The sequence below is a fragment of the Mauremys mutica genome, chromosome 1, assembly GCF_020497125.1.
Source record: "Mauremys mutica isolate MM-2020 ecotype Southern chromosome 1, ASM2049712v1, whole genome shotgun sequence".
In the NCBI taxonomy this organism is placed as follows: Eukaryota; Metazoa; Chordata; order Testudines; family Geoemydidae; genus Mauremys; species Mauremys mutica.
The window spans coordinates 244823060-244847163 of NC_059072.1; the positions used below are offsets into that span (position 1 = coordinate 244823060).

The window sequence follows — 24104 nt, forward strand, 5'->3', positions numbered from 1 at the left end:
ATAGACTAACAGACGTTTTGCAGCATGAGCTTTCGTGGGTGAATACCCACTTCTTCGGATGCAAGATGCACTGCTTGCATCCGAAGAAGTGGGTATTCACCCACGAAAGCTCATGCTGCAAAACGTCTGTTAGTCTATAAGGTGCCACAGGATTCTTTGCTGCTTCTACAAAAATACACGCATTATTATGGCATTAAACTTATTAAAGACACCACAATCTGCAAAGCAGATACACAAAAGAATCTACAGAGAAGTATTCCTCCAGAACTACTAGATGGGGACCGTACATTATGCTAAACAGCCAGAACACCTTTTATTCTGGATATGAAACTGATGCGTTGTGTAATGAATTAATCTCTTTGAAATAGCTCAGGTGAAACTGCCAGGGCACACAAAAATGAAAGAGCACACGAGCATGATGTTAATGAAGAATTGCCATGGCAACCTTTTTGCTTGCTTCTCTATTTCCAAAATAATAAATCTGATGTTAGTGCATTAATGTTTGTAGAGGATGAAAATAAAAATAATATCCTCTAAGAAACCAAAGGAGCATTTTACCTCCAACAAAACCAAGATCTGAGGAGAAGGAATACCAACAATTGTGTATGTATTTATGATTCTGAATGGAGCCTTTTCAAGTATAGGAGCAACCAAGATTCTTAACGCAACCTCATAATTCCTGCTCAAGCTTTATAATTAGGGTCCTACCCAATTCACGGTCCATTTTGGTCAACTTCACAATTATAGGATTTATTAAATAGCCAATTTAGTGGTTTCAGATGTTGCCATCTGAAATTTCACAGTGTTGTAACCGTGGAAGTCCCGACCCAAAAGGGGGGGGGGAGGGTCACGGGATTGCCACCCTTACCTCAGCGCTGCCTTCAGAGCTTGGCTTCCAAGCCAGCAGCCACAGAGCTTCCTGCAGCCAGGGGAGGTTCCCAGTGGTGAGTCTGACCTGGCCCTGGGAGCTGCCCCTGCAGGGGAATAAGAAGTCCCGTCCCTCCCCAGCCCAGCCAAGACTAGCAGCTGGAGCTCACCCTCCCCTACAATAGCCAAATTTCACGGGATGATCAGATTTCATGGTCCGTGATGCATTTTTCAAAGCCGTGAATTTCATAGGGCCCTATTTATAATTAAAGTCACACCCTATTCTCAACTTTTCCTTCAAGTGTTGGCATGGATTCCAAAGGAGATTGAGTTCCAGGGCTGATAAAGGTAATTCTGTTGACTCCACTTATTAGTAGTTCCAGTTCCTTTCCTTCCTTGACATACAGCATATTCGTGACCTGCAATAATGCAGGCTCCAGCATTTCGGGCCATAACCTACCATTGAGCTATTCATTAGATGTCTTAATGAAATCTGTGGGGAAGTTCTCTGTAAAAATAGTTGGCAGCATGGGCGCCAACTTATATGGGCTCTTGGAGCTAAAGCCCCAGGAATATTCATAATCAGGGGCTCTGCTCCACCAATATTTGGAAATATTAGATTTTTCCCCCTCCCCGGAGTTTCCCTGCTTGAATGTAAAGAGAGCACACAGCATGTCTCTCTCTCTCTCTCCTTTGCTGCTGCTGCCGGTAGCCTAAGGGCTGCAGCATTAACATAAGAGGAATGTGCTAAGCATTAACATAAGAGGAATGTGCTAACGATTGCTGAAGCACTCAGGAGGGGGCCTCCCCTCCCCTCCCGCCCTTACCTGGAGGAGACACAAACGGGCCAGGAGACAGACATCATTCACCTTAGCAGCAGTTGGGACTTCCGTGAGTGTTTGACCCTATGATTCCCCCCCTGCCCCAGCCCCAGTCCCAGCCCCCCAGTGAGGCACAGCAGGCTGCACAGGGGAGGCAGGAAGCCACATGTGAAGGCAATGCCCCCTCCCCCAGCACCCACCAACCCACCCGCCACAGGAGGGATGGGAGAGGGAGGCTTCCTAGACCTGAGCAGCTGGGGCTTGGGTGAATTTTATGACACCCTGCTCCCCCACCCCATAGCCAGCCACCACCCTGCCTACCCCACTTCTGCCCCATGCTGGGCAAGGGGCAGCCCCATCCCCCATCCACAGTGAAGTTATGGTGAGGGGCAACATGGAAGGCCACCTGTGCCCCCCCCCAGTACCCATCATAGGGGAGGGGAGTGAGCTTTCTGGACCTGAGAGGGGCTCTAGGAGCATGTGCAGAGTGTGTGTGCCATGGGGGGCAGGAGGGAACCCTCCCCTGGAGCTTGCTGCTGCCAGTGGTGGAGATGGGGAGTCCTCTCTGGCCCTAGCCCTGGGGCAGCCTGTCTGCACCCCAAGTTCCTCATCCTCAGCCCTGCCTCACCCCAAAGCCTGCACCCCCAGCACCGAGCACGCTCCTGCACTGTGAACCCCTTATCCCCAGCCCCACCCCAGAACCCTCACCTGAGGGGAAAAACATGCAACTTAAATTTGGTGGTCAGTTTGGAGTATCATTGTATTTAGCACAATATTTGATTATTTTACACCCTTCAAAGTATGTAACTGGTCGTATACAGGTGTTTTCTCTGAATACTGTCTGTGTGCCTCAGTTTCCCCAATGCATTTCTTAAGGCTCTAGATGGTGGGATAAGGGGGTGTGATTGTTGTAAAGCCCTAGAGGGCCAGTGTGATGCTGTCTGCACAGAGACTGGCTGACACCCTGTCTCCAGGCAACTGATGGCCTGGGCCACTCTCCTGCAAGGTGCCAACTGAAGGTGTTGGAGAACAAAGAGATCAGGTGGCCTCCTAATACTTGGAAAAGAGACAAAGGCCAGAGGACGGAGTGTCAGTGCCTGTGCAGACTTCCGGGAAGCGCATGGTGTGGAAGGGGATGCTGGGATGCTTTGGAACAACTCCATACAAAGCCAGTCAGGACTCTGGGGGAGCCTCCTATCTGAGCATACTGTCTCCAGGGCAAGAAGCTTACACCTTCCTGGGTCTGACCTCGGAGCATTCAGCATGCCCTTCCACACTGTGCGCTTTCCGCAGCGAGTCTGCCCAGGCAGGTCCTGGGACAAGCAGAGGTCCCTGCACCCCAACTCTGCAGTCAGACGTGACTCTCAGCCAGACAGTAAAACAGAAGGTTTATTAGATGACAGGGATACAATCTAAAACAGAGCTTGTAAGTACAGAAAACAGGACCCCTCAGTCAGGTCCATCTTGGGGGGTGGGGAGCCCAGACCCAAGTTCTGGGCCTCTCCCGATTTCCCCAGCCAGCTCCAAACTGACACTCCCTCATCTGGCCTTTGTGTCTCTTCTGGACAAGGAGGCCACCTGATCTCTTTGTCCCCAACACCGTCAGTTGGCACTTTGCAGGGGAAACTGAGGCACCCACACAGTATTCAGAGAAAACATTAAGAACATTCCCACTTTGTCACAACAGGTGCAACAAAATTTAATACCGTATATTAGGTATTAATAGGCAAGTGCTGCTTCTGACTTTCCACTTTTAATTGACCCTTGTAATCTTGTGGTGCTGACGCATTGTAGCTTCATTTTATATCAGCTTACAGGGTGAGAGGGGGGGGGGGGGGACACCACCATTTTGGGCCCCACCAAAAATTATATGAACCTGCCGCCTATGCTTGGCAGGACAGGAGTGTTAATTTATAACTGCTTCTAACTAGAGCTGGGCAAATAATTGATTTTTTGATTCAGCCAGCAAACTGAAAGATCAGAGAAAATCTGTTCATTTCCAAAAAGGTTTGCAATTTGTCAGCAAATTGGAAAAGTCTGTTTCAGGTCAGGTATGTGCGTTTCCCTTTATAACCTTTAGCTCAGTGGTTAGGAAAATGGTATGTGGGAGACCCACTGTCAAATCCCCCCTCTGGAGCAGGGACTTGAATTCAAATCACAGCCCTGCCAGGTAAGCATCTATCGACAGGCTATAGGCTACTCTGGGTGGGTTGCTCTCAATTTCTCCTGTTGAAGCTGTTCCACTTTATTTAACTACTTAAATATTCAGTGGGCCAAAGTGAGAGTGACTCTATAGCCTCGTGATTAAGGCACTGACCCAGGAGATGTGGATTCAAATCTTCCCTCTGCCTGACTAAAAGGAGGAGTTTGAATCCACATCTCTTAACCCTCTCTCCCCAAGTGAGTGCTTTAATCACCAGCTATAGAGTCACTCTCACTTTGGCTCAGTGAATATTTAAGTAGTTAAATAAAGTACTTAAATATTTAAGTATTTGTACAAAGTGGAACAAATTCACTCTTATTTCTCTCAAACTGACCCTGAAAATCTTTCCCCCAAACAAAACTATCAGGTCAGATGCACGAATAGTTTTGTGTTGACCAAAACTGCATTTTTCAGCAAATAAACTATTTTCTTCTCATAAGAAAAAAATGTGCCCATCTCTATCTGTAATTATGTCCCCGAACCCAAAAAGCCTACAAATATTGCATTGTTTGCTAACAGCTATACCATTATATTCATTTCAAATATAATGGACTACATTCATCCCTGTGGATGAATTTGGCCCAATAATATCTAGATAAAATATTTCTCTAAAATACCGTTTGCAGAGGTGGCTCAAACTATTCTAGAAAGCTTTTAGTTTATACAAGGTGCTTCTTTCAAGCAGCAGTTATAACAAATTTTCAAGACTATCCTGGAAAGATGCAAGGAGTGCTTGGGAAACTCTCCATGGGGAGACCTGAAGAGAACAGCTGGTAGGGCTCTCCAGGAAAGGGCATAGGCATAGGCTACCAGCTCCCGCCTGGGAGGGTGGGGGGTGGCCGCTGACCGCGGGAGAGTGGCACGAACAAGCTGAGGAACAGCCCATCCTCTGCAGCCAGGACAGGGCCGCGCTACCAGCTCTGCATGGGGGTGGGGGTGGCCGCTGACCGCGGAAGAGCGGCAGGAGCCGGTAGCGCGGCCCTACCTGGCTGCAGAGGATGGGACGCTCCTTGGCTTGCAGGGGCAGGGACAAGCCGAGGAGGAGTGAGTGGCCCGTCCTCTGCAGCCGGGACAGGGCTGCGCTACTGGCTCCCGCCGCTCTCCCGCGGTCAGCAGCCACCCCCCACCTCCCAAGTGGGAGCCGGTAGCGTGGCCCTGCTCCGGCTGTAGAGGATGGGGGGAACATGGTGCCCGGGTGGGCTGCTCCTACTCAGCTTGTCCCCACCGCTGCGTTCTCCTCCTCCTCCTCCCCCTGCGCCGCCTCCTGCCAGGGGAGGGGAGAGGGGAGCAGAGCGGCAGCCCGGGCTGAGCCCAGCTCGTGCCAGAGCCAAGGCGAAGACGAAGGATGAGCGGGGCTGGGATCCAGCAGCAGCCCCAACCCCTGGCCCTGGGAGCGGCGGTGTTGGGAGATGAATCCACCTCGGGCCAGATCCACAGCAAGGTAAGAGTTGGGCCAGGCGGGAAGGCTTTGTTAAAATTAAATGTTAAAATTACACTAGTAGGAAAGGTTTCAGAGTAGCAGCCATGTTAGTCTGCATCCGCAAAAAGAACAGGAGTCCTTGTGGCACCTTAGAGACTAACACATTTATTTCAGCAGAAGCTTTCATGGGCTACAGCTCATCCGATGAAGTGGGCTGTAGCCCACGAAAGCTTCTGCTGAAATAAATGTGTTAGTCTCTAAGGTGCCACAAGTACTCCTGTTCTTTTTACTAGTAGGAAATTGTTTTATTTCACTAACTACAAATTCTCTGTTTTCATTTTTTTTAAATTTTAAACAGTCAAATCAAAACTGCAAAGTGCAAACATGTGTAAAAGCCCAAAAAAAAAAGCCGGGGGGGGAGCCAACATTTTTTTTTGCTTGGGGCAGCAAAAAACCTAGAGCCGGCCCTGGGCATAGGGAGCAGTGACAATTGCCAGGAAATAGCCCATTAGAGTTTTGTCAAATTCCCAGTTTCTGTTATGTGACATTTCATACACAAATTCACTGTTTTCCGCAGGTTCACATAAGTTTTGCTTTATTCAGTTTTGGCAAAACAGCTGTGAAATATGAAAATATGAAAATGTATACATTTTAAGGCAAAAATATATCTTTCTTTTAAAAAATGTCCCTCCCCCTTTTTTTTATAGATCAGAAACAAGCTTGATTTTTTGTGTGGCTATTTTCACTAAAATAGAGAGCCTATTTTTTCTTTAAAAATCTGAATATCACAGCAAAAATTCCCTTAAAAATGCACTCAAGTTGGAATTTAAAACTGAAATTTAAAAAAATCTTAAATTGCATGTAGGTTCACATTTTGTTATGAATATCTCACCCAGGTTTACATCATATCGCATTCACAAAGCCTTTACCTCCTCATTATTCAGTTTAAGCTCATGCTCTCCAGCTTTTCCACTGCTGTGTTGTTTTTGTAAAACATTTATTATTTAGCATGAACTACAACAAATTCTCAGCATGTATAAAGAGAATACACCAGTTTAAGAATTCCTCCAGGGGTAACCTTCCACAACATGGATTGCCCTTTGGGGAGGGCATAGGTTCACATTTCAAGACAAATAATTCAGTGGAAATTGTTAACACATAGAACCTCACAAGAGGCACTCAGCACCTATCAAGATGGGATCCTAGATCATTTCAGTCTGTTCTTTTCTAAAAGCACTCTAGAGAACATGTGTAGCTTTGAGAACTCAGTGATCCAGGAAAGCATAACCAGTTTACTAGCTGACTAACTGAGCCCAAAATTCAAAACTCCAATGATTTAACAAATACCATTAATGACTATGGCCCATAAACAATTTTTGAACACCTGGTGGCTGCATGTTGTCACCAACTGGTATATAGGCAAGAAATGCAAATAGCATTGAGTTCTATTATCTTGTCACGCTGCAGGAAATACAATTATTAATTATATTTTATCATTATTTGTTGTGAATAAATATTTCCAAATGTATACAGTACATTTACTGTGAATAACCCACATTCTGCTATGGACACTTGAGGACATACTTATTCAATATTTATCTAGATGAATAATAATAAAAAAATAAAATTAAAGGTAAATTTTAAGTTTCCCCTGAAACAGCATAAGAGTTTTACCTCATCAAATACTTTAGAAACAACATGTTTGTCTAAAACCGGGATGTATTTAGTGCTGTGAGGAACAGCTGTAGGAGCTAAGGCATCCATTATGGTGAGTCGTCTAGCAACCAAACCATGAATCTTTAGCCAATGAGCTGAAGACGTATCTAGAGAACTAAAAATAAGAGATTGTGAGATGTAATATCAAACAGAAACATATTTGGTAATATAGCAGTTATGGAAAATAAAGAAATATAAACCACTACCACTTGTGTGTGACACATGTACGTACTCTTTAGATGTTCTTTTTGCCACCTTTTGTATATTCAGCTCTGTGGAAAAACATTTACAAATTTACAAAGGCATCATGTAATGGTTTTGCACAAACACACACACACACACCCAGACCCCACAAAGTAATTAGCATCGGCTCTATCTGAGCCTATTAGAAGTGCTACTAAGGCTGTACAATAATGTTTATTCCAGCTACTAAATTTATTCATGAGAATTAATCTCTCTTGTGTTTCAGTCATGGTGCCTGACCACTCACACTTCACACGAACTAAAAAAAACAAAAAATGTAAAAGTAGATAAGCACTAAGGCTATGTCTACACTGTGTAAGATGTTTACACTGTGCACCTTACAAGGGCATGGCTGTGTTGCTGCAGCCACGCCGTTGTAAGGTGTGCTGTGTGGTGGCAAAATAAAATCACCTCCAAGGAGGGGCCCATAGCTTCATCGCCAGGAGCGCGGCTCCCACCAATGAAGCGCTGTCCACATCAGCGCTTTTCATTGCTACAACTTTTGTCATTTCACACCCCCAAGCAATAAGTTTTAGTAACAAAAATGCCAATGTAGACAAACCCATTTCAAAATTATTTTATACTTTGTTTAGATTTATAGCCTTTAACTTCAGAAGGAAGATTCACCAAGCTTGTTCCTCAACTCAGGCCATAATAAAAAACGGTTACTTACCTTTGTAACTGTTGTTCTTCGAGATGTGTTGCTCATATCCATTCCATGTAGGTGTGCGCGTGCCGCGAGCACGTTCATCGGAAGACTTTTACCCTAGCAACTCAGTGGGTCGGCTGGGCGCCCCCTGGAGTGGCGCTACCATGGCGCCGGATATATACACCAGCCGACCCACCCACTCCTCAGTTCCTTCTTGCCGGCTACTCCAACAGTGGGGAAGGAGGGTGGGTTTGGAATGGATATGAGCAACACATCTCGAAGAACAACAGTTACAAAGGTAAGTAACCGTTTTTTCTTCTTCGAGTGATTGCTCATATCCATTCCATGTAGGTGATTCCCAAGCCTTACGTAGGCGGTGGGGTCGGAGTGAGATGTTGCAGAATGCAAACTGCTGAGCCAAAGGCTGCATCATCTCTGGACAGTTAGACCAAAGAGGCAAAGGTCCGGATAGAGGACCAGGTAGTAGCATGACATAGCCCCTGGAAGGGTATGTGAGTCGGAAAGGCAGCAGAAGAAGCCTGAGCCCTGGTGAAACGAACAGTAAGGTGGCTCGACGGAACATGGGCCAAGTCATAGGAGGTGCAAAAGCATGACGTCACCCAAGATGGAAAGCTTTGGGAGGAGACAGGCAGGCCCTTCATCCGGTCTACCAATACAACGAAGAGTTGGGGGCGTACAAAAAGGCTTGTCCGCTCGACATAAAAAGCGAGCGCCCTACGGACGTCTAGGGAGGGCAGATGCGCTCCCGTCGCGATGAATGGGGTTTCGAAGAGAAGACCGGAAGGAAGATATCCCGGATGATATGAAAGGTCAACAGCACCTTAGGGAGGAAGGCCGGACGTGGTCACAACTGCCCCTTGTCCTTGCGCAACATAGTGCACCGTGGGACTACTGTGAGAGACTTGTCCAGCCGATGCAAAGGCTACAAGGAAAAAGCTGTCCCTCAGGACAGGAATCTCAGCGAGCATGTTGTCAGTGGCTCGAATGGAGCAGGCATAAATCTGCTTATAACCAGGTTGAAGACCCAGGAGTTGGTGGGGCGGCGAACCTGGGGGCATAAATGCCCCAAGCCCTTGAGGAACCTGGAAACCACAGCGTGTGAGAATATGAAGCGGCCACTCTCCCTTGGGAGGAAGGTAGAGATGGCTGCCAAGTGCACCATTAATGATGAACTGCGCCAGGCGCTGCTGTTAGAAAATCATAGGCAATCCCAGAGGAAATAGATCGGAACCTCTGTGGGGGAAACATTGTATTTCGTAGCAGCAAGAGAAAGACTGCCAGTTGGGCGGATACATTAACCGAGTGGAAGGCTTCCTACCACCCAGGAGAATCCTGTAGGATCGAGGCAGAACAATGTAACTCGGCTCAGTTTAGGCCCCAGCAGGCATGTGGCGATGTGCAGAGATTGCAGGTCTAGGTGGCAAAGTTTGCCGCGATCCAGCGTTATGAGGTCTGGCAAAGAGGCAGGGGAATCGGTTGGCTACCGACAGGTGTAGCAACATGGTGTAGCAGTGCTGCCTGGACCATGCTGGAGCGATCATGATCAGATGCGCTCTGTCCCTGCGGAGTGTTAGCAGGACCTTGTGAACCAGCGGGAGCGGTGGGAAAGTGGACGGCCGACGGCTCGTCCACGGCATCAGAAAAGCAGCCAAGATTGAGCCCGGGGAGAGGCCTTGGCATGAGCAGAACTTCTCTCTCATTCTGTTTCCACAAGAATGAAGATCTGGAAACGTAATGGATAACATCCGGAGGAATCAACCACTTGAGAGACAGGAAGGAACTGCTGAGGCGATCCGCTCAAGTGTTCCGGACCCCTAGGAGAAAGGACGCTACCAGGTCCGTCAATTGAGCTGTGCAGGAGTCTCGGAGCTGGATAGCTCCCTGCAAAGAGAGGAGGACCGTGCTCCTCCGTGCTTGTTCATGCAACGGGTGTCCGTTGTGTTGTCTGTGAACACCGAGACACAAAAACCTTGTAGGTGCTGCTGAAGCGCCTGGTATACAAGGCAGACTGCTCTCCAGTCCCGGACATTGATGTGCAAGGGCAGCTGTTGAGCCAACCAAAGGTCTGGAGTGGGAAACTGACCCAAGTGAGCACCCCAGTCAAGAGATGGGGGCGTCCATCATGAGGGACACCGAGGGTGAGGTGGATGAAACAGCCCTCCTGCACACAAGGGACGGCGTCGACCCCCAGTCGAGGGAGCCTAGGACGCTCGGGGGGATCGAGGCGACCATGACCATGCTGTCTCTGGCCGGGTGGTACACTGAGGTGAGTCATGATTAAAGTGTACGGAGGCGAAGCCTGGCATGCTCGGTTACGCACGTGCAGGCAGCCCTGTGGCCCAGAAAACCTAGGCACGTTCAAGCCAAAGTTACCGGGAAGGTCCGTAGACCTTGTACAATGGTTACCAACGCGTGAAAGCAAGGCGTAGGTAAGCAGGCTGTGCAATACTGAAGTCCAGGGTGGCCGCAGTTAAGTCTATTCCCTGAGCGGGAATCCGGGTGGATTTTGTTATATGGATCCTCAGGCCTAAACGCAGGAATAGGATCTCGTCGACGCCCACACGAGTGATAACTTGGGCCCCGGTGGCCCCTGGAATGAGCCAATCGTCCAGATACGGAGAACGTGTATCCGACAGTGGTGGAGAGGGCGGCGACTACAGCCAGACACTGTGAATACACAGGGGGCTGGATAGAGGTCAGCCGGGAGGACCGTAAACTGGAAATGACGGTTGGCCACAAACCGGAGGTACCTGCTGTGCAGAGGATAAATGGCGACGTGAAAATACTTAACGAGAGAAACTACGAGTAGCTAGGGAAGTGGAGGTCAGCTAAGCCGCGCTCCACTGTTCCAACGACCGACACGGGAGGTAAGAAGGAACTGAGGAGTGGGTGGGTCGGCTGGTGTATATATCCGGCGCCATGGTGGCGCCACTCCAGGGGGCGCCCAGCCGACCCACTGAGTTGCTAGGGTAAAAGTCTTCCGACGAACGTGCACGCGGCGCGCGCACACCTACATGGAATGGATATGAGCAATCACTCGAAGAAGAACATAACATAGTGTCATTGCCATCTCATTATGCTAATATACAATGTTCATGTTTCTTTGATTACAATGAACAAACATATCCTAGATGTGCACCCTTTTCAGGAAAAACAACTGTGATTCAGATGTGCCTTCAGCAGTCTTCAATGACAGTATTCTGCACCACCTTCATGGAAAATGACCCTGCCAAAGTGACAGTGTATAGACAGTGTGCAAGGACCTTGAGGTCTTTCCAAAAAAAACCAGACCATTCTTTCCCTTGCAGATGATGCTAAACTGAATGCTATTTACAGATGTGTGAAATTGTATTCAATTTTCCATCGGTATCCATCATATTTTAATATCTCAAATTTACCATCCTGATGAAAATGCTTCCTTGACTAGGTCAGTGAAACCCAGCCGGAATTCTTTTTACTGCAGTTTTACAAGCTCATCAACAACTCAGCTCTGTCTTAAATGTGCTTCCACCAGATTTAAACAAATTAGAATAAATGACTTCAATTTCCCCAGTTGTTATAACTTGCCTTTAAAAATAGGGGCAGATTTCAGGCTATTTCTGAGCAAACAACCCTTTCTTTCAGGAGATATTCTCTCATCTGGTCTTTCTTCACAGGATCTCACTCGATGGCCCAGGGTCCTGAGCAGACTAGTCTTTGTTTGCTCTGCAGGTATTCAGACAGAGAGAAAAGGACAACTAATCTACAAATCAAATGGCTGCCTGCAATTCTTGAAAACATGAATTTGGTTTTCATCCCATGTTCTTAAATTAACTGTCTTAGACAAGCCCTCACAGGTAACAATACTTCAGCTCTAATTGGTTCTCAGTACTTACCCAAGGTTTTTTTAATTAATGCTGTAGCTAATAAAACACATACGAGGTCTTAACAGTAACCACAAACAATGATTCATTTATTTGCATTAAAAAGAGAGAGGGGTTAAATACCTACTATTAACTGAACTGCTTACACTGTATTTTTTAAATTTCAATCAAAATAATTTAAATTAGGCATTCCCTTGCAGGGTGTGCAAGCCAACCATCACAGCACTGTACCAGAAAGTGCAAATGACTGGACACTGACCAGTCTAGGGTAAATGTCCAAGATGAACAAAATGCAAAAACGATGGAAGATAAATTAGAGTTTTAAGATAATGTTTTGTTTAAATAATCAAATGTTTTATTTGCAACAGAGATAACAGAATCATTTCACAGTGGATGAATAAATTCTGTTGAATAATATGCATGCTTCATTTTAGATAGTTACCTGCATACAGTGCTGTCTTCCTTCTGACTGGACTGTCACAACGAGTTTGCCATACATCTACTGTACGCTGGTGTGAAGTCAGCAATGGCTTTTCTGAGGCACAGTATGGCTTACTGGTAGGAGAAGTGTTCAGCTCCTGAATGTGTGTGGTTACAGAGGATGCAGTAAGAGTCTGCTTGTGATGACTGTTTATGAGTGATAAAGACAAGAAACAAGCAAGTGAATAACCTTCCGGAGTATAAATGTATTTGTAAGGAACCACTTTTCAAACGTTAAGTTTAAACTCATGCAGTACTTAAATACTGATTTCAAATGCTCTGCAAGACTGCAAAATGATTCACATTATTTTACTACAGTCTTGATTTCACAAATAGGTTAAAAAATGTTAGTTTTACTTTCAAAAGTTCATGTAAAAAACCCTGATACACATGTAAGTTGTCTATCCTTTACTGAGGCCAGACTATTCTATTAAAGCTGCTTTGAATTCCCAAGGGTGGAGGGAAGAGAGTGAGCCATCCTATAAATATTGACATAAGCACTTTAAATATTTTTTATACTGACCTGCTGACCATTCCTTCCATGCATCTTAAATCATTCTGCACATCCTCTATAACAATAAATCATGAACTTTTGCTTGTATTCAGATAATTTTTTTAAGGCAGGAGATGGTTTTCATTAATTGTTGAAATCCTTTTTTGAGATGTAATTTTTTTGGTTTTGTATTTGTAGTACACAAGTGAAGTGGGCATCAGGTGAAATAATTTCCTCCTTTTTGTTTATTTAGTGCTCTTGTAAGGTATCCAATTGATATACCTGGAGATCTAAGATCTCAGAATTTCTATAAAATGGAAACTGCGTAATCAGCAGCAGTGAAAACTTCCCTCAGTGCCCTAAGAATCTGCCTCCATCCACCGTGACCTAAAGGACATCTCAGGGACATTCATTCTTCATGCACATTCACTCTTTGTCCTATTAGACTTTCAATGAGCTTGTAAATTGGTACTGAATGTAGTGGTATTGGGGGGGGGCGGAACTGAACTAAGACCATAAGGATCAATATGGAATCAGGGCCGGATCCAGACCCCAGCGTGCCAAGCGCGCGCTTGGGGCGGCGTCCTGCAGGAGGGCGGCAGGCGGCTCCGGTGGACCTCCCGCAGGCATGCTTGCGGACAGTCCGCTGGTCCTGCAGCTCCAGTGGACCTCCTGCAGACGTGCCTGTGGAGGGTCTGCTGGTCCCGCGGCTCCGGTGGAGCATCTGCAGGCGTGCCTGCGGGAGGTCCACTGGAGCCGCGGGACCAGCGGACCCTCCGCAGGTACGTCTGCGGGAGGTTCACCGCAGCCGCGGGACCGGCGACCGCCAGAGCGCCCCCCCGCGGCGTGCCACCGTGCTTGGGGCAGCGGAAATCCTAGAGCCGCCCCTGTATGGAATGAATGTACAAACGTGTTCTGTGGGATCAAACTGAAGGGACAAACTGTTTTTTTCCAAGCATGTACTGTCTCCAGGAGGCAGAAGAATACTCACAGTATCTGAACTGGTTTGTGTTATTGCTGCCACCTTGGCTCACACACCATTTTGTTCCAATTCCCAGCAATACATTTTCATCATCTTTTTCTTCCAGACTTCTTTTTTTTTTCCATAATGATTCTTACAATAGTATTAATTAAAGATTTTTCAACCTTTCTTTGCAAAGGGAAAACATCTTAAGGAGAATGTCAGAGGTGAAAAATGCAAAATGAAGACAAAACAAGAAATGTAACAGGTAGCTTGCATAACCTATAGAGCACTCTGAGGCATAAAGACAGTTTGAGGACATACTTATTTTCACAATCTTTTTCTCCATTATACCAGTTCATCATCAGGCATTCAGTGTGAAAGGTCTGCACTTTCTCAAGATCTCTTTCCCCCTGTTCAATTTCTCTTTTTAAAAGGTATATATCTTCACTCTGCCAAAATAAAAATAAAATGTATTACTATAATTACGCTTAAAACATGCTTCATTCCTTAACAGAAACAATCCAATAAATAAGTTTGGGTGTAGAAAAAGGGAATGACATTTTGTATTATTTGGATTTTTTCCTCAAAGAGTTTCCCTCATTTCTAAAACTAAGTTTGCTTTGGTCACTCACCAAACATAGACTGACTATTAGCATAAAATTAAGAGGGGGAAAATGATGATGGCAGTAATTTCATGTTCCCACAGAGAAATATCCTTTAGTAAAGGAGAAGCAGGCTGATGGCAAAAAATAGCACTAAAGTGTATTTGGCAAGACAATGTAAGCTTTGTAATTTTCTTAAGAAGAAGACTGCAATTACCTAACAAACCAGTTATCTCTTTGAAAAATTTTACATACTCCAAAAAAAACCCACATGGATAGCCCTGTTGCTCCAAACTTTTAGTTACACACCTTTTGCTTCCCTTGTCCGTGTTTAGTGGTGGTATTATATTACAGCTAAGCTTCAGTAACTGATGTGGTTTCCCTTTTACTGTTACACATTAAAGATATATTTTTTTATTTCTCAAACAATTACAGCAGCATATCAATCAAATAGGCCTGATTCTGATATCACGCCAGTGTTACACCTACTACTGAGAGTAAGGACTAGCAGTATAAATAAGGCTTTTAACTTAAATGAAGAGATTTCATCAGAATTAAACATGTCAGGAAAACCATATACAGCACCCACAAGATAACAAAAAGAGGTACAGGGGAAAGTAAAAAACCTGTACTTAATTGACCCCGTTCATACCCACTTTTCACCCACATCTAAACATCAGGTTCATGTTGGATAATATTTTTAATGCCCCAAATACCCTACTATATTAAGGGCCTAATTCCACAAGGTGCTGTGCCTGTTGTAGTAATCTCACCTGTGCAAAGTGAGTGAAAACTGGAGGTAAAAACATTACCAGTGCAGAATGGTAGCATTTTACACCAACTTTGCTGAGGGCTAAGTAACTACAACAGGTACAAAGCAGTGGAGAATCTACCCTAAATGATTACTGGAGAAAAATGCTGCTATAGTCGCATGCCCATCATTTACTGATGGCAATAGTACATTGTTCCATTTTTTCAGAAACATTTTGCATCAGCTCTATTGACAGCCTTTTTTTAAAAAAATGGTTGTATTATGCTTATATTCTCTTAACCAGTCATTAGTATTATTAGACAGTTCTTAATATTGATTATTGTTTATATTTAATTAATGTACATGGGGGAAAAGCACTCATCCTGATCTTAAGGTGCCTTTGATTTCATTAAATGTACAGTAATATAGAAGATAAAACCAGCAGTTTTCCTCAACTTTAAGACAAGTAAATAACCTACAAGAGATTAACATGAAACCAAACTAATACCCAGCACACCCCAAATCCCATCTTTATCACGTCCCTGCTTCTCCAAAACTTGGGATAAAGAAGTGCACCTCAAAGCATGACTGGAAGGTGAACAGATTTGGGCTCTTTTGGACCAGGGATGGGATCGAGAGTGAATTCTAAAGATGGCTCTAATATTTTCCCCATTACTGCAAGAGCACAGAATGCGAAAGATACAAGCTTCATCCTTCCAAAACATTCTGGATTCACATAATCCACATCAGCTGAGCTATAAGGGCATCTATTCCTATGGAATATTTTGAATTGCATTATTTCTAGTCTTGCTTTTCTGAATTACTGTCTCTGATGTCCAAAATTTCATACTACTCTCTTGTTCCTAATTATGCTAGTTCTTATTCCACTTTTCCTTGTGTTTGGGGAACTAATTAATTGGTTGTATGCTTTAATTCAAAACAAGAATATTTTAAAAAAATGATTATTTCTGAAAGTCCATGAAGAAATTTACTACTGGGGATTTTTAGATTGAGCTTATTAGTTACACTTGGTAGGTCTGTGCTGTTTTGTAAATTTAGTGCTTATGGATATGGTTTTATTCCCTCCTGTACCCTCTCCCCCCAGCGGCAACTGTATGTCAAAATGTTAGGCATGAAACTCTCTTTAGCTATATATGCTCACATTAATTAACAGGACATTTATTACTGAAGTAAAAAATCATAGATCAATTTCAGTTCAGGTGTAAGCATAACTCCCATCTGAGACACCAGGAATCACACCTGCTTTTTCCAGGGCACAATTTGACTTCCATATGTATTCCAGGGCACAATTTGACTTCCACATTACCCATATAAATATCCATTAAATGATATTTGTGATTTAGGTTTGTTTTGGCCTAATAAAATTCTATCACTGAGCAATGGCAGGCCTGGTGCTTTAAGATCACTTTAGCCTGACTGTTATTAAGTGATTAGTCTTTTTCATAAGTCACATACTTATCAAATTGCATATCTATGTAAGCTCTGTTGCACCTTAACATGCCATGAAGATTCATCCTCTCATATTTAGTTTGAATTACTCACCACAATAGGCTCTGGAGCTTCAGGATCCGTCACATAAATATTATAGTAATGAAACCGCCCCCCTGTTTCAGTTGACAGTTCATGCAAAAATTTATTGGCCTCCGTATCATCACAGTTGAAAGATATGGTATGAACAGGAACTTTATGACGAAGTAGGATTTGGGCCAGAATTGTTTTTGGTGGCTGTAAAAATAAAAAATATATAATAAATAGTGTTAAATATGCTGCAGATAAACAACTATTTAACAAACACTGTACAGAATTTCATTAGCCATGGCGCTGCTTGTAGGACCAATCCCTGCTGCTTAAGGCACAAAGAAAAAGAAAAATATTTGCACTTTTTCCTAAAGATCCAAGAGGATTCTGGTTTATAACACTACCTGAATCACTGATTTATCATGTGAGCTTGAACAATTCACTTGAGGTAGCATTCAACTCAGTTTTTAATCTAAGTAATATCCAGACTTTGTTGAATGCCAGATGTTGCAACTGAGCTGAATTTTCCTCGGTAATTGAATTATTTTAAAAATGCCCTTATCAGCACATTGGCCAGTTTTCACCGTGTATTATAACTTAAATTTTCAATTATGTCTCTTGTATAGCACGTGTAGGTGAACAAGAGGTGCTTTCCTTTCAGTTTTTGTTTGCTACATTATATCTTCTCAAACCTCATGCCATTTTGTGTTAAAATAACACAACTTCATCTGCTATAAACATATTGGCACAAATTTTGCTCTCACTTCCTCTTATATAAACCAAGAGTCTGAAGTTATTCCAGAACTATACCTTGTTAAATGAGAATCTGACCCAACGTGATCAAAGAGATGTTTTACATTAAAACAAACAGCAGTTTATGATAGCATAGATACTTGAAAAAAAATCTAAGATAAATTTAAGTCAACAGCTAATTTTCTGCCTACAATATTTACTACAACATAAATTCTCCAGAGATGGAATAGCCCTTATGTGCTTCCAGCAAATGGATGGGAGAGGATCTACATGGCTACTTTGTATGTGTTATTTGGGGATGGGAGGAAGTATTGTAGCTGAAGGGCCATCTCTTTATCTACTTACTAGTCATTTTCACTTCCTGGTTCTTATAGAGTGCACAAGACTGCAATGTTTCAGTTGCAACACTGCAGGGGAATCTTTAAATCCAAATATATTGTTGGATTTTCAATTTTTCTGCATTTTTTTGATTCATGAGAATTTTTCTCTTAATATTACCTTTTTTTACTATTTAATCTTAGATTTTAAGATATCCCTTCAGCCTTTTAGCCAACCACCAGCTGGTTAAAAAAGCTTCCTATAGAATTAAATTAAGTGCCATCCATCAGCTAAAACAGGGTTGCTGTAAGAGAGTTCAGGATATAAACCCATAACCCCCACTACCACTAGTTTAGAGATAGAATTCATCAACTTTGCAACAGACAACCACACAAGATTGAGCCTCCTGGATATTTTACTCATTCCTATTGCTGTGCTTTGGCATCCTACCACTACCACCACATCATCACACTACCCCATCTCTGTTTTCTTATTTCACAAATACCTGGTCAGGTCTCCCATCAGTCAGAAGATAAATGGCTTGAGTGTCACTATCAGCAAGTGCAATTTGAAGTGCTTTGAGTGTATTTGTGGAACTTCCAACCTAAAAACCCAAATGAGAGAGAGAGGTATACACAAAATACTGTAAAACTGCTAAAAATAGACCATCAGCTCTTTCTAGCAATTTCAGGAGCTAATTCATGATAAAAGCAGTGACATGGTGTAAATTACATGTTGAGTGTCAGCTGGTCAGAAAATTGATGGAAGTGGTAAAGTAGTAAAATTTGCACTAATTCAGTATTCAGTGGCTGTGCAAACAAGCATAACTTAAATATCAAGAGGCTGGAAGAGAGGGTTACTCACCATGTGCAGTAACTGAGGGTTCTTCAAAATGGGTGTCCCTATGGGTGCTCCACTTTAGGTGAATCCGCATCCCTATGCCTGCGATCGGAGACTTTCATTAGCAATGCCCATTTGGGCCGCACATGCTCTCTCCCAGTCTCACGCCACTCCTGGCAGCTACATAGCACTGTGCAACCAAACCGCCCTCAGTTCCTTCTCCGCCACAGAGTCCATCTCTGAACAATGAAGTAGAGGGGAGGAGGGTGAGTAGTGGAGCACCCAAAGGGACACCCAACTTGAAGAACCTCAGTTACTGCACAAGGTGAGTAACCCTCTCTTCTTCGAGTGCTATCCCTGTGGATGCTCCACTTTAGTGACTATACAGCAGTATCTCTCGGTGGAAGGAAGGGGCTTTGCAAATGAGGATAAGAGAGTACTAACAGAGCATTCAAAGTCAACTTGTTCAATTGGGTAGTGCTCCATGAATGTGTGTGCTGATGCCCTAGTGGCTGCTTTACAGAGTCCATGATGGGTACATTGTTTATTAAGGCTATCGAATTGGAGAACAATCTGGTGGAGTGTGCCATTGCCTGGGGGGTGGGTGGGTTGCAGATCATGTTGGCGGTAGCAAAGGTGAATGCACCCAGAAATCCATTTTGAGAGCCTCTTCTTGGATATGGCAGATCCTTCAATCTTCCCATAACAGAAAGGAATAGACTTTCTGAAGGGTTTTGTCCTTTCAAGATAGAATGCTAATGCATGTCTAACATCTAGGAGTATGAACCATTGCCTCGTTTGTTCTCATGGAGGTTTAGGGAAGAATGATGGACAGTAGACAGGTTGGTTCACATGGAATGAGGAAAGCATTTTAGGTGGAAATTTAGGATGTGGTCTTAAAGTAACCTTGTCTTTGAAAAAGATTGTATATGGGGAGTATGCCATGAGAGCCCCTAGTTCTCCTACTCGTTGGGCAGCTGTGATGGCGATAAAAAAGCCACCTTCATCAATAGGTGCACAAGTAAGCATGTCACCAAGGGTTCAAACGGGGGACCAGTAAGACAGCATAGTACTAGGTTAAGTGGGGCAAGGGCTTATATTTCAGGATAGAGGTTCCAAATACTCCTGAGGAATCATTTAGTGATAGGATGGATGCAGACTGAGTACCCATCAACTTTGTGATGGAAAGCCATAATGGCTGCAAGGTGTACTCTAAGTGAGCTCGAGGATAGACCCAATTTCTTTAGCTCCAGTATGTAATCTAGTACCAGTGGTAAGGGGGAAGTAATAGCCTGGTTTGCTCATTCTGACACCATATGTGGAATCTCTTCCATTTGTGCAGGTAGAGTAGAACATGTAGTCTACCTTCTGCTGTTTAATAGTATGTCCCTTACATCTTCCAAACAGGTCATGACATTGTCCTGGAACCATGGAAGAGCCATGCCTTCAGGTGGAGGATCTCCAAGTTTGGGTGGTGAACTTGACCTGCATCCTGAGACAGGAGATGTGAAACAGGGCATACCGCCATCTTCAACTGGTAAGGGAACCAAGTTTGTCTGGGCCACATGAGAGCTATCAAGATGACTCTGGATTGTTCAGTCTTTATCTTGTATGTCACCCTGGATAGGGGGAGCTAAGGGAAAACACGTACAGCAGAGGCACATCCTATTTGATGAGGAAAACACTGCCCAGAGATCAGGGCCCCAATCCTGTTCTTGAGCAAAACTGTGGACACTTGGCATTCTGGGATGCAACAAAAAGGTCTATAGTCAGGAAACCCCAGCATCTGAATATATTTTGTAGGACCGTGGTGTTTATTTCCCACTCATGCTCCTGAGAGAATTTTCTGCTTAGTGTATCCACTGTGGCATTCTGACATCCTAGTTGATAAGTAGCTGATATGTTGATGTTGTGACAGATGCAACAGTTCTATCATCTCAGTGCTTCGGTGATTTTGCTCCCTCTTGATGGTTTATATAAAACATGCAAGCAGTGTTGTCCACCCTTATGGTCTTGTTCCTGATGAGAGGTAAAATGCGTGAGCATGCATTGCAGACTGCTTGTAGTTCCTGTAGGTTGATGTGTAATGTTTACTCCAAGGGGGACCACTGGCCCGGGATTGTGTGGTTGTGCAAGTGTGCTACCCAAACTAACAGAGAAGCATCTGTTGTAAGTATCATTGACGGAGGACGCTGTGTGAAGGGAACTCATTGTGGGGTTGAGTCCACCAGTGTAGAGTTTTTGACTGAGAGTAACATCGTAAGACACTTGTTCAGGCTGTTTCTGTGCAGAATATATACCGTCCTGAGCCAGCACTGATGACAATGCATATGTAGCCTGACATGCCTTACAACAAACGTGGTTGCTGCCATATGATCTAATAATTGCAGGCAAGTCCTGGCTGATAACTGTAGGCTGTTTTGTGGCAATCAGATTAGCTTGGGTGACAAATCTGTGTAGTGGTAATGAGGCTTTGGGCTGCAGTGCATCAAGGTGGGCCCCAATGAATTCTAGTTTTTGTTCAGGTGCCAACATTGATTTTTGCATGTTTATTTGTAGTTCTAGTTATGAGAAGAGAGCCAGTTTCAAAGGTGTCTTCCCGGGAGAAGACTTGGAATAGACAGTCGTCCAAGAAGGAGAATATCATGACCCCTTGCTTGCAGAGGTGGACCGCCACCAATGCGAGAACCTTGGAGAACACTCAGGGAAATGTAAAGACACTGAAAGGCAGTACTTTGTACTGGTAGTGATCTTGTCCCAGAACAAATCCGAGGAATCTCCTATGTGATGGGTGTATGGTGATATGAAAATATACATCTTAGAGGTCAAGGGCCGAGAACCAGTCCTCCTGTTACAGTGCTGGGATTATCATTGCTAGCATGACCATCCTGAACCACTGAACCTTCACAAACTTGTTGAGTTTCCTTAGGTCAAGAATGGGCCTTCATCCCCAGTCTTTTTCCTGGTTAAGAAGTAATGGGAATAAAAGCCCTTCCCTTTACATTGTGTTGGTACTGATTCTATTTCCTGTTATAGAAAATGCTCATGAGAAGGTCCCTGATGAGGAACAGGGAGGGAAAGCAAGCAGCGAGGAGGAAAGGAGGTAAACTGAATTGAGTAACCAGTGTTGATAATTTCTAATACCCAATTTCTCCAAGGTGATGGTCTGTCATACTGAGTGGAATGGGGTCAGCCAGCCTGTGAAAGAATGGACAGTTGTTGACGGTTTCAGCACTTGGAAATGGACAGGTATGTCAGACCCTCGACCAAACACTCAAAATTGCAGTTTTGAGGAGAGTTGTTGGGATGTTGATGGCTGAGATGGGAGTGGTCTACCTCTATGTAGGCCTCTGTCCACATTGTTATGGGTCATATTGTTTCTGTGGTTGGATGTATGGTGCAGGCCCATTCGTTGTGCTAAGTGGTATTCCCCTGGCTTCCTTCTTTGTGCAGATGTGCAAATGCTTGAAGACCGAAGAGTTGTCCTAGAATTTTTTAGGGTATGGAGGGATTCATCAGTCTTGGCTGCGAACAATTTCAAGCCCTCAAAGGGAAGATCAACAGTAGATTGTACTTCTTTCAGAAAACCAGAGAGGTGACGATAAGAAGCCTGTTGCATAACTCTGGCTGTAGCAATGGATTGTGCTGCTGTGTCTGACGCATCCAACGAAGCTTGAAAGGCTATCCATGCAAGAAGGGGACCCTCCAAGATGACTGCTTTGAATTGTTCTTTTTTGTCATCAAGGATGCAATCAATAAACTCAGACATTTTAGAATAATTTGTGTGACTGTATTTGGCCATTAGTGCATCGTAACTGGCGATTCCGAATTGCAGAGTTGCTGACGAACAGGCCTTGCGTCCAAAGAGGTCTAACCACTTCCAGTCTTAATCATACGGGGTGGCTCTGGAGTGGTGTTGTCTGCGCCATTCATTCCTGGCCTCTACCACCAAGGAATTCAGTAGGGCATGTGAAAATAAAAAATCCAGATCATTAGAAGCAACTTAATAATTCTTCTCCGCTCTCTTACAAGTGGGCGGTAACATTGGGTGGTCTGCCAGATGGTTTTGGCTGGATCCATGAGTGCCTCATTTATGGGGAGCACAATCTTCAATGAGGTTGATGTTTGCAAAGTGTCCAACAGCTTGTGTTGAGATGCTGCAACTTCTTCCAAGGGTATCCTGAGCGAGTCAGCAATCCTTTTAAATAGCTCCTAGAATAGTTTAAAGTCATCAGCTGTTGTGGGTAGTGGAGGCATGATGGCTTTGTCCAGAGAAGAAGAAGGAGATATTGGTTGATGGGGTGACTTCTGTTGAAACAGATCTTTTAATTGCCCACAGCTGGGCGGGTGTTACCAGTATCAGTGAGAATTCGGAAACCAATATGCTTCATGCACAGTAATTTATTTGAGGAAGAATCACAGAAGCAGTTAAGGTTACACAGTACACATCTTTTCCTATAAGCCTCAGCTCCCCAAGCATAAATCCTCAGTAACTATGTTAGCTCTACACAATACCTGATTGTCAAACAAAGCAGGTATATCTACCAATTCTAGATGGAGATGTCTTCTCTTCTCTTCTTTTCCCCTCTCAGGAACTTGGTCTGTCAAACATCCCCAAAGCTGGGCCTAGGTCACCCTGAGCCCTTCTGGTTCTAGAAACGCGCAAAGGTCCCTCGAAGAAGAGTCTAAGTTACTCTGAGGACTTCTGTCTCACAGTCTTGAACCTCTTCAGATGTTAATTGGGAAACTAATCTAACTAATTTACTTTGCTAAGCATTTATACCCTTTGTTCTCAAAGGAGTCACACGTCCCAGAAATATGCCTTGTGGGTGTTTAATACTGGTATACTCTAATTAATAAAGGGATTGCAAAGCAGACACCGACACAGCCCGAAGCTCAATCATCATTTACCCTCTCACCCAGCACGTCCCTGCAGCCCACCACTTCCCGCAGCTCCCATTGGCCAGGAACGGCAAACCACAACCACTGGGAGCTGTGGGGGGCCATGCCTGCGGACACTCAAGGTTAACAAAAGGTCTCACAGCCCACAATCAGATTACTCTGATGGGCCGCAGGTGGCCCACAGGCCGCAGGTGGCCCACCACTGTTCTACATCCAGGGTTTTGTAACAGCAAGTGGGCCCATCAACTCCTCACGGGGATATCTAGCTGGAAATTCTGGACTTTTCTTGTTACCTGGTATCAGTCAGCTTCTGTTATTTCCAGTCCATGAGAAGTTATAACTACTCCTAATCATAATTAACTAACTGCCTTTGTGTTATGTATGTCAAGTATATGTAGTGCTTTTGGGAGAAGTATACACAGCCACTAATATTAGGGGCATGTCAATCCTAAATACATCATGTTTAAATTGTTCATCTTTTGGTTCTTTTGGTTAATGGTATGTGTTTTTGACCTAATCTGAAATAAACAAAATATGCTCTAGTACATCATGGAAAAACAGATTTGCTTGGTAATCCAAGTGATATGAAGAAAACACTTGAAGCTGTCCCATCTAGTTTTCCATCATCTCAAGAACTCTGAAGCAATACTGTATTCGAC

At 44.2% G+C, this 24104-nt stretch overlaps 1 protein-coding gene and 1 long non-coding RNA gene across 4 annotated transcripts in view; one reads left to right on the forward strand and one right to left on the reverse strand.

The window, feature by feature from the left end:
* VWA3B (von Willebrand factor A domain containing 3B) overlaps positions 1–24104 on the reverse strand; it is a 139132-nt gene that overhangs the window by 67438 nt on the left and 47590 nt on the right. For all 3 annotated transcript variants that reach the window (XM_045005257.1, XM_045005261.1, XM_045005247.1), the window contains exons 14-20: positions 18209–18307; positions 16657–16839; positions 14062–14189; positions 12246–12430; positions 11508–11645; positions 7260–7299; positions 6986–7142 (exon numbers count right to left, since the gene is read on the reverse strand). In XM_045005257.1, coding sequence (XP_044861192.1) covers positions 6986–7142; positions 7260–7299; positions 11508–11645; positions 12246–12430; positions 14062–14189; positions 16657–16839; positions 18209–18307 — 930 coding nt within the window. The remainder of the gene's footprint in view (positions 1–6985; positions 7143–7259; positions 7300–11507; positions 11646–12245; positions 12431–14061; positions 14190–16656; positions 16840–18208; positions 18308–24104) is intronic.
* LOC123363826 lies at positions 1699–23153 on the forward strand. Its single transcript, XR_006576910.1, has 4 exons — positions 1699–1758; positions 19951–20080; positions 21702–21792; positions 21997–23153. It is a non-coding gene; the product is annotated as an uncharacterized LOC123363826 (long non-coding RNA).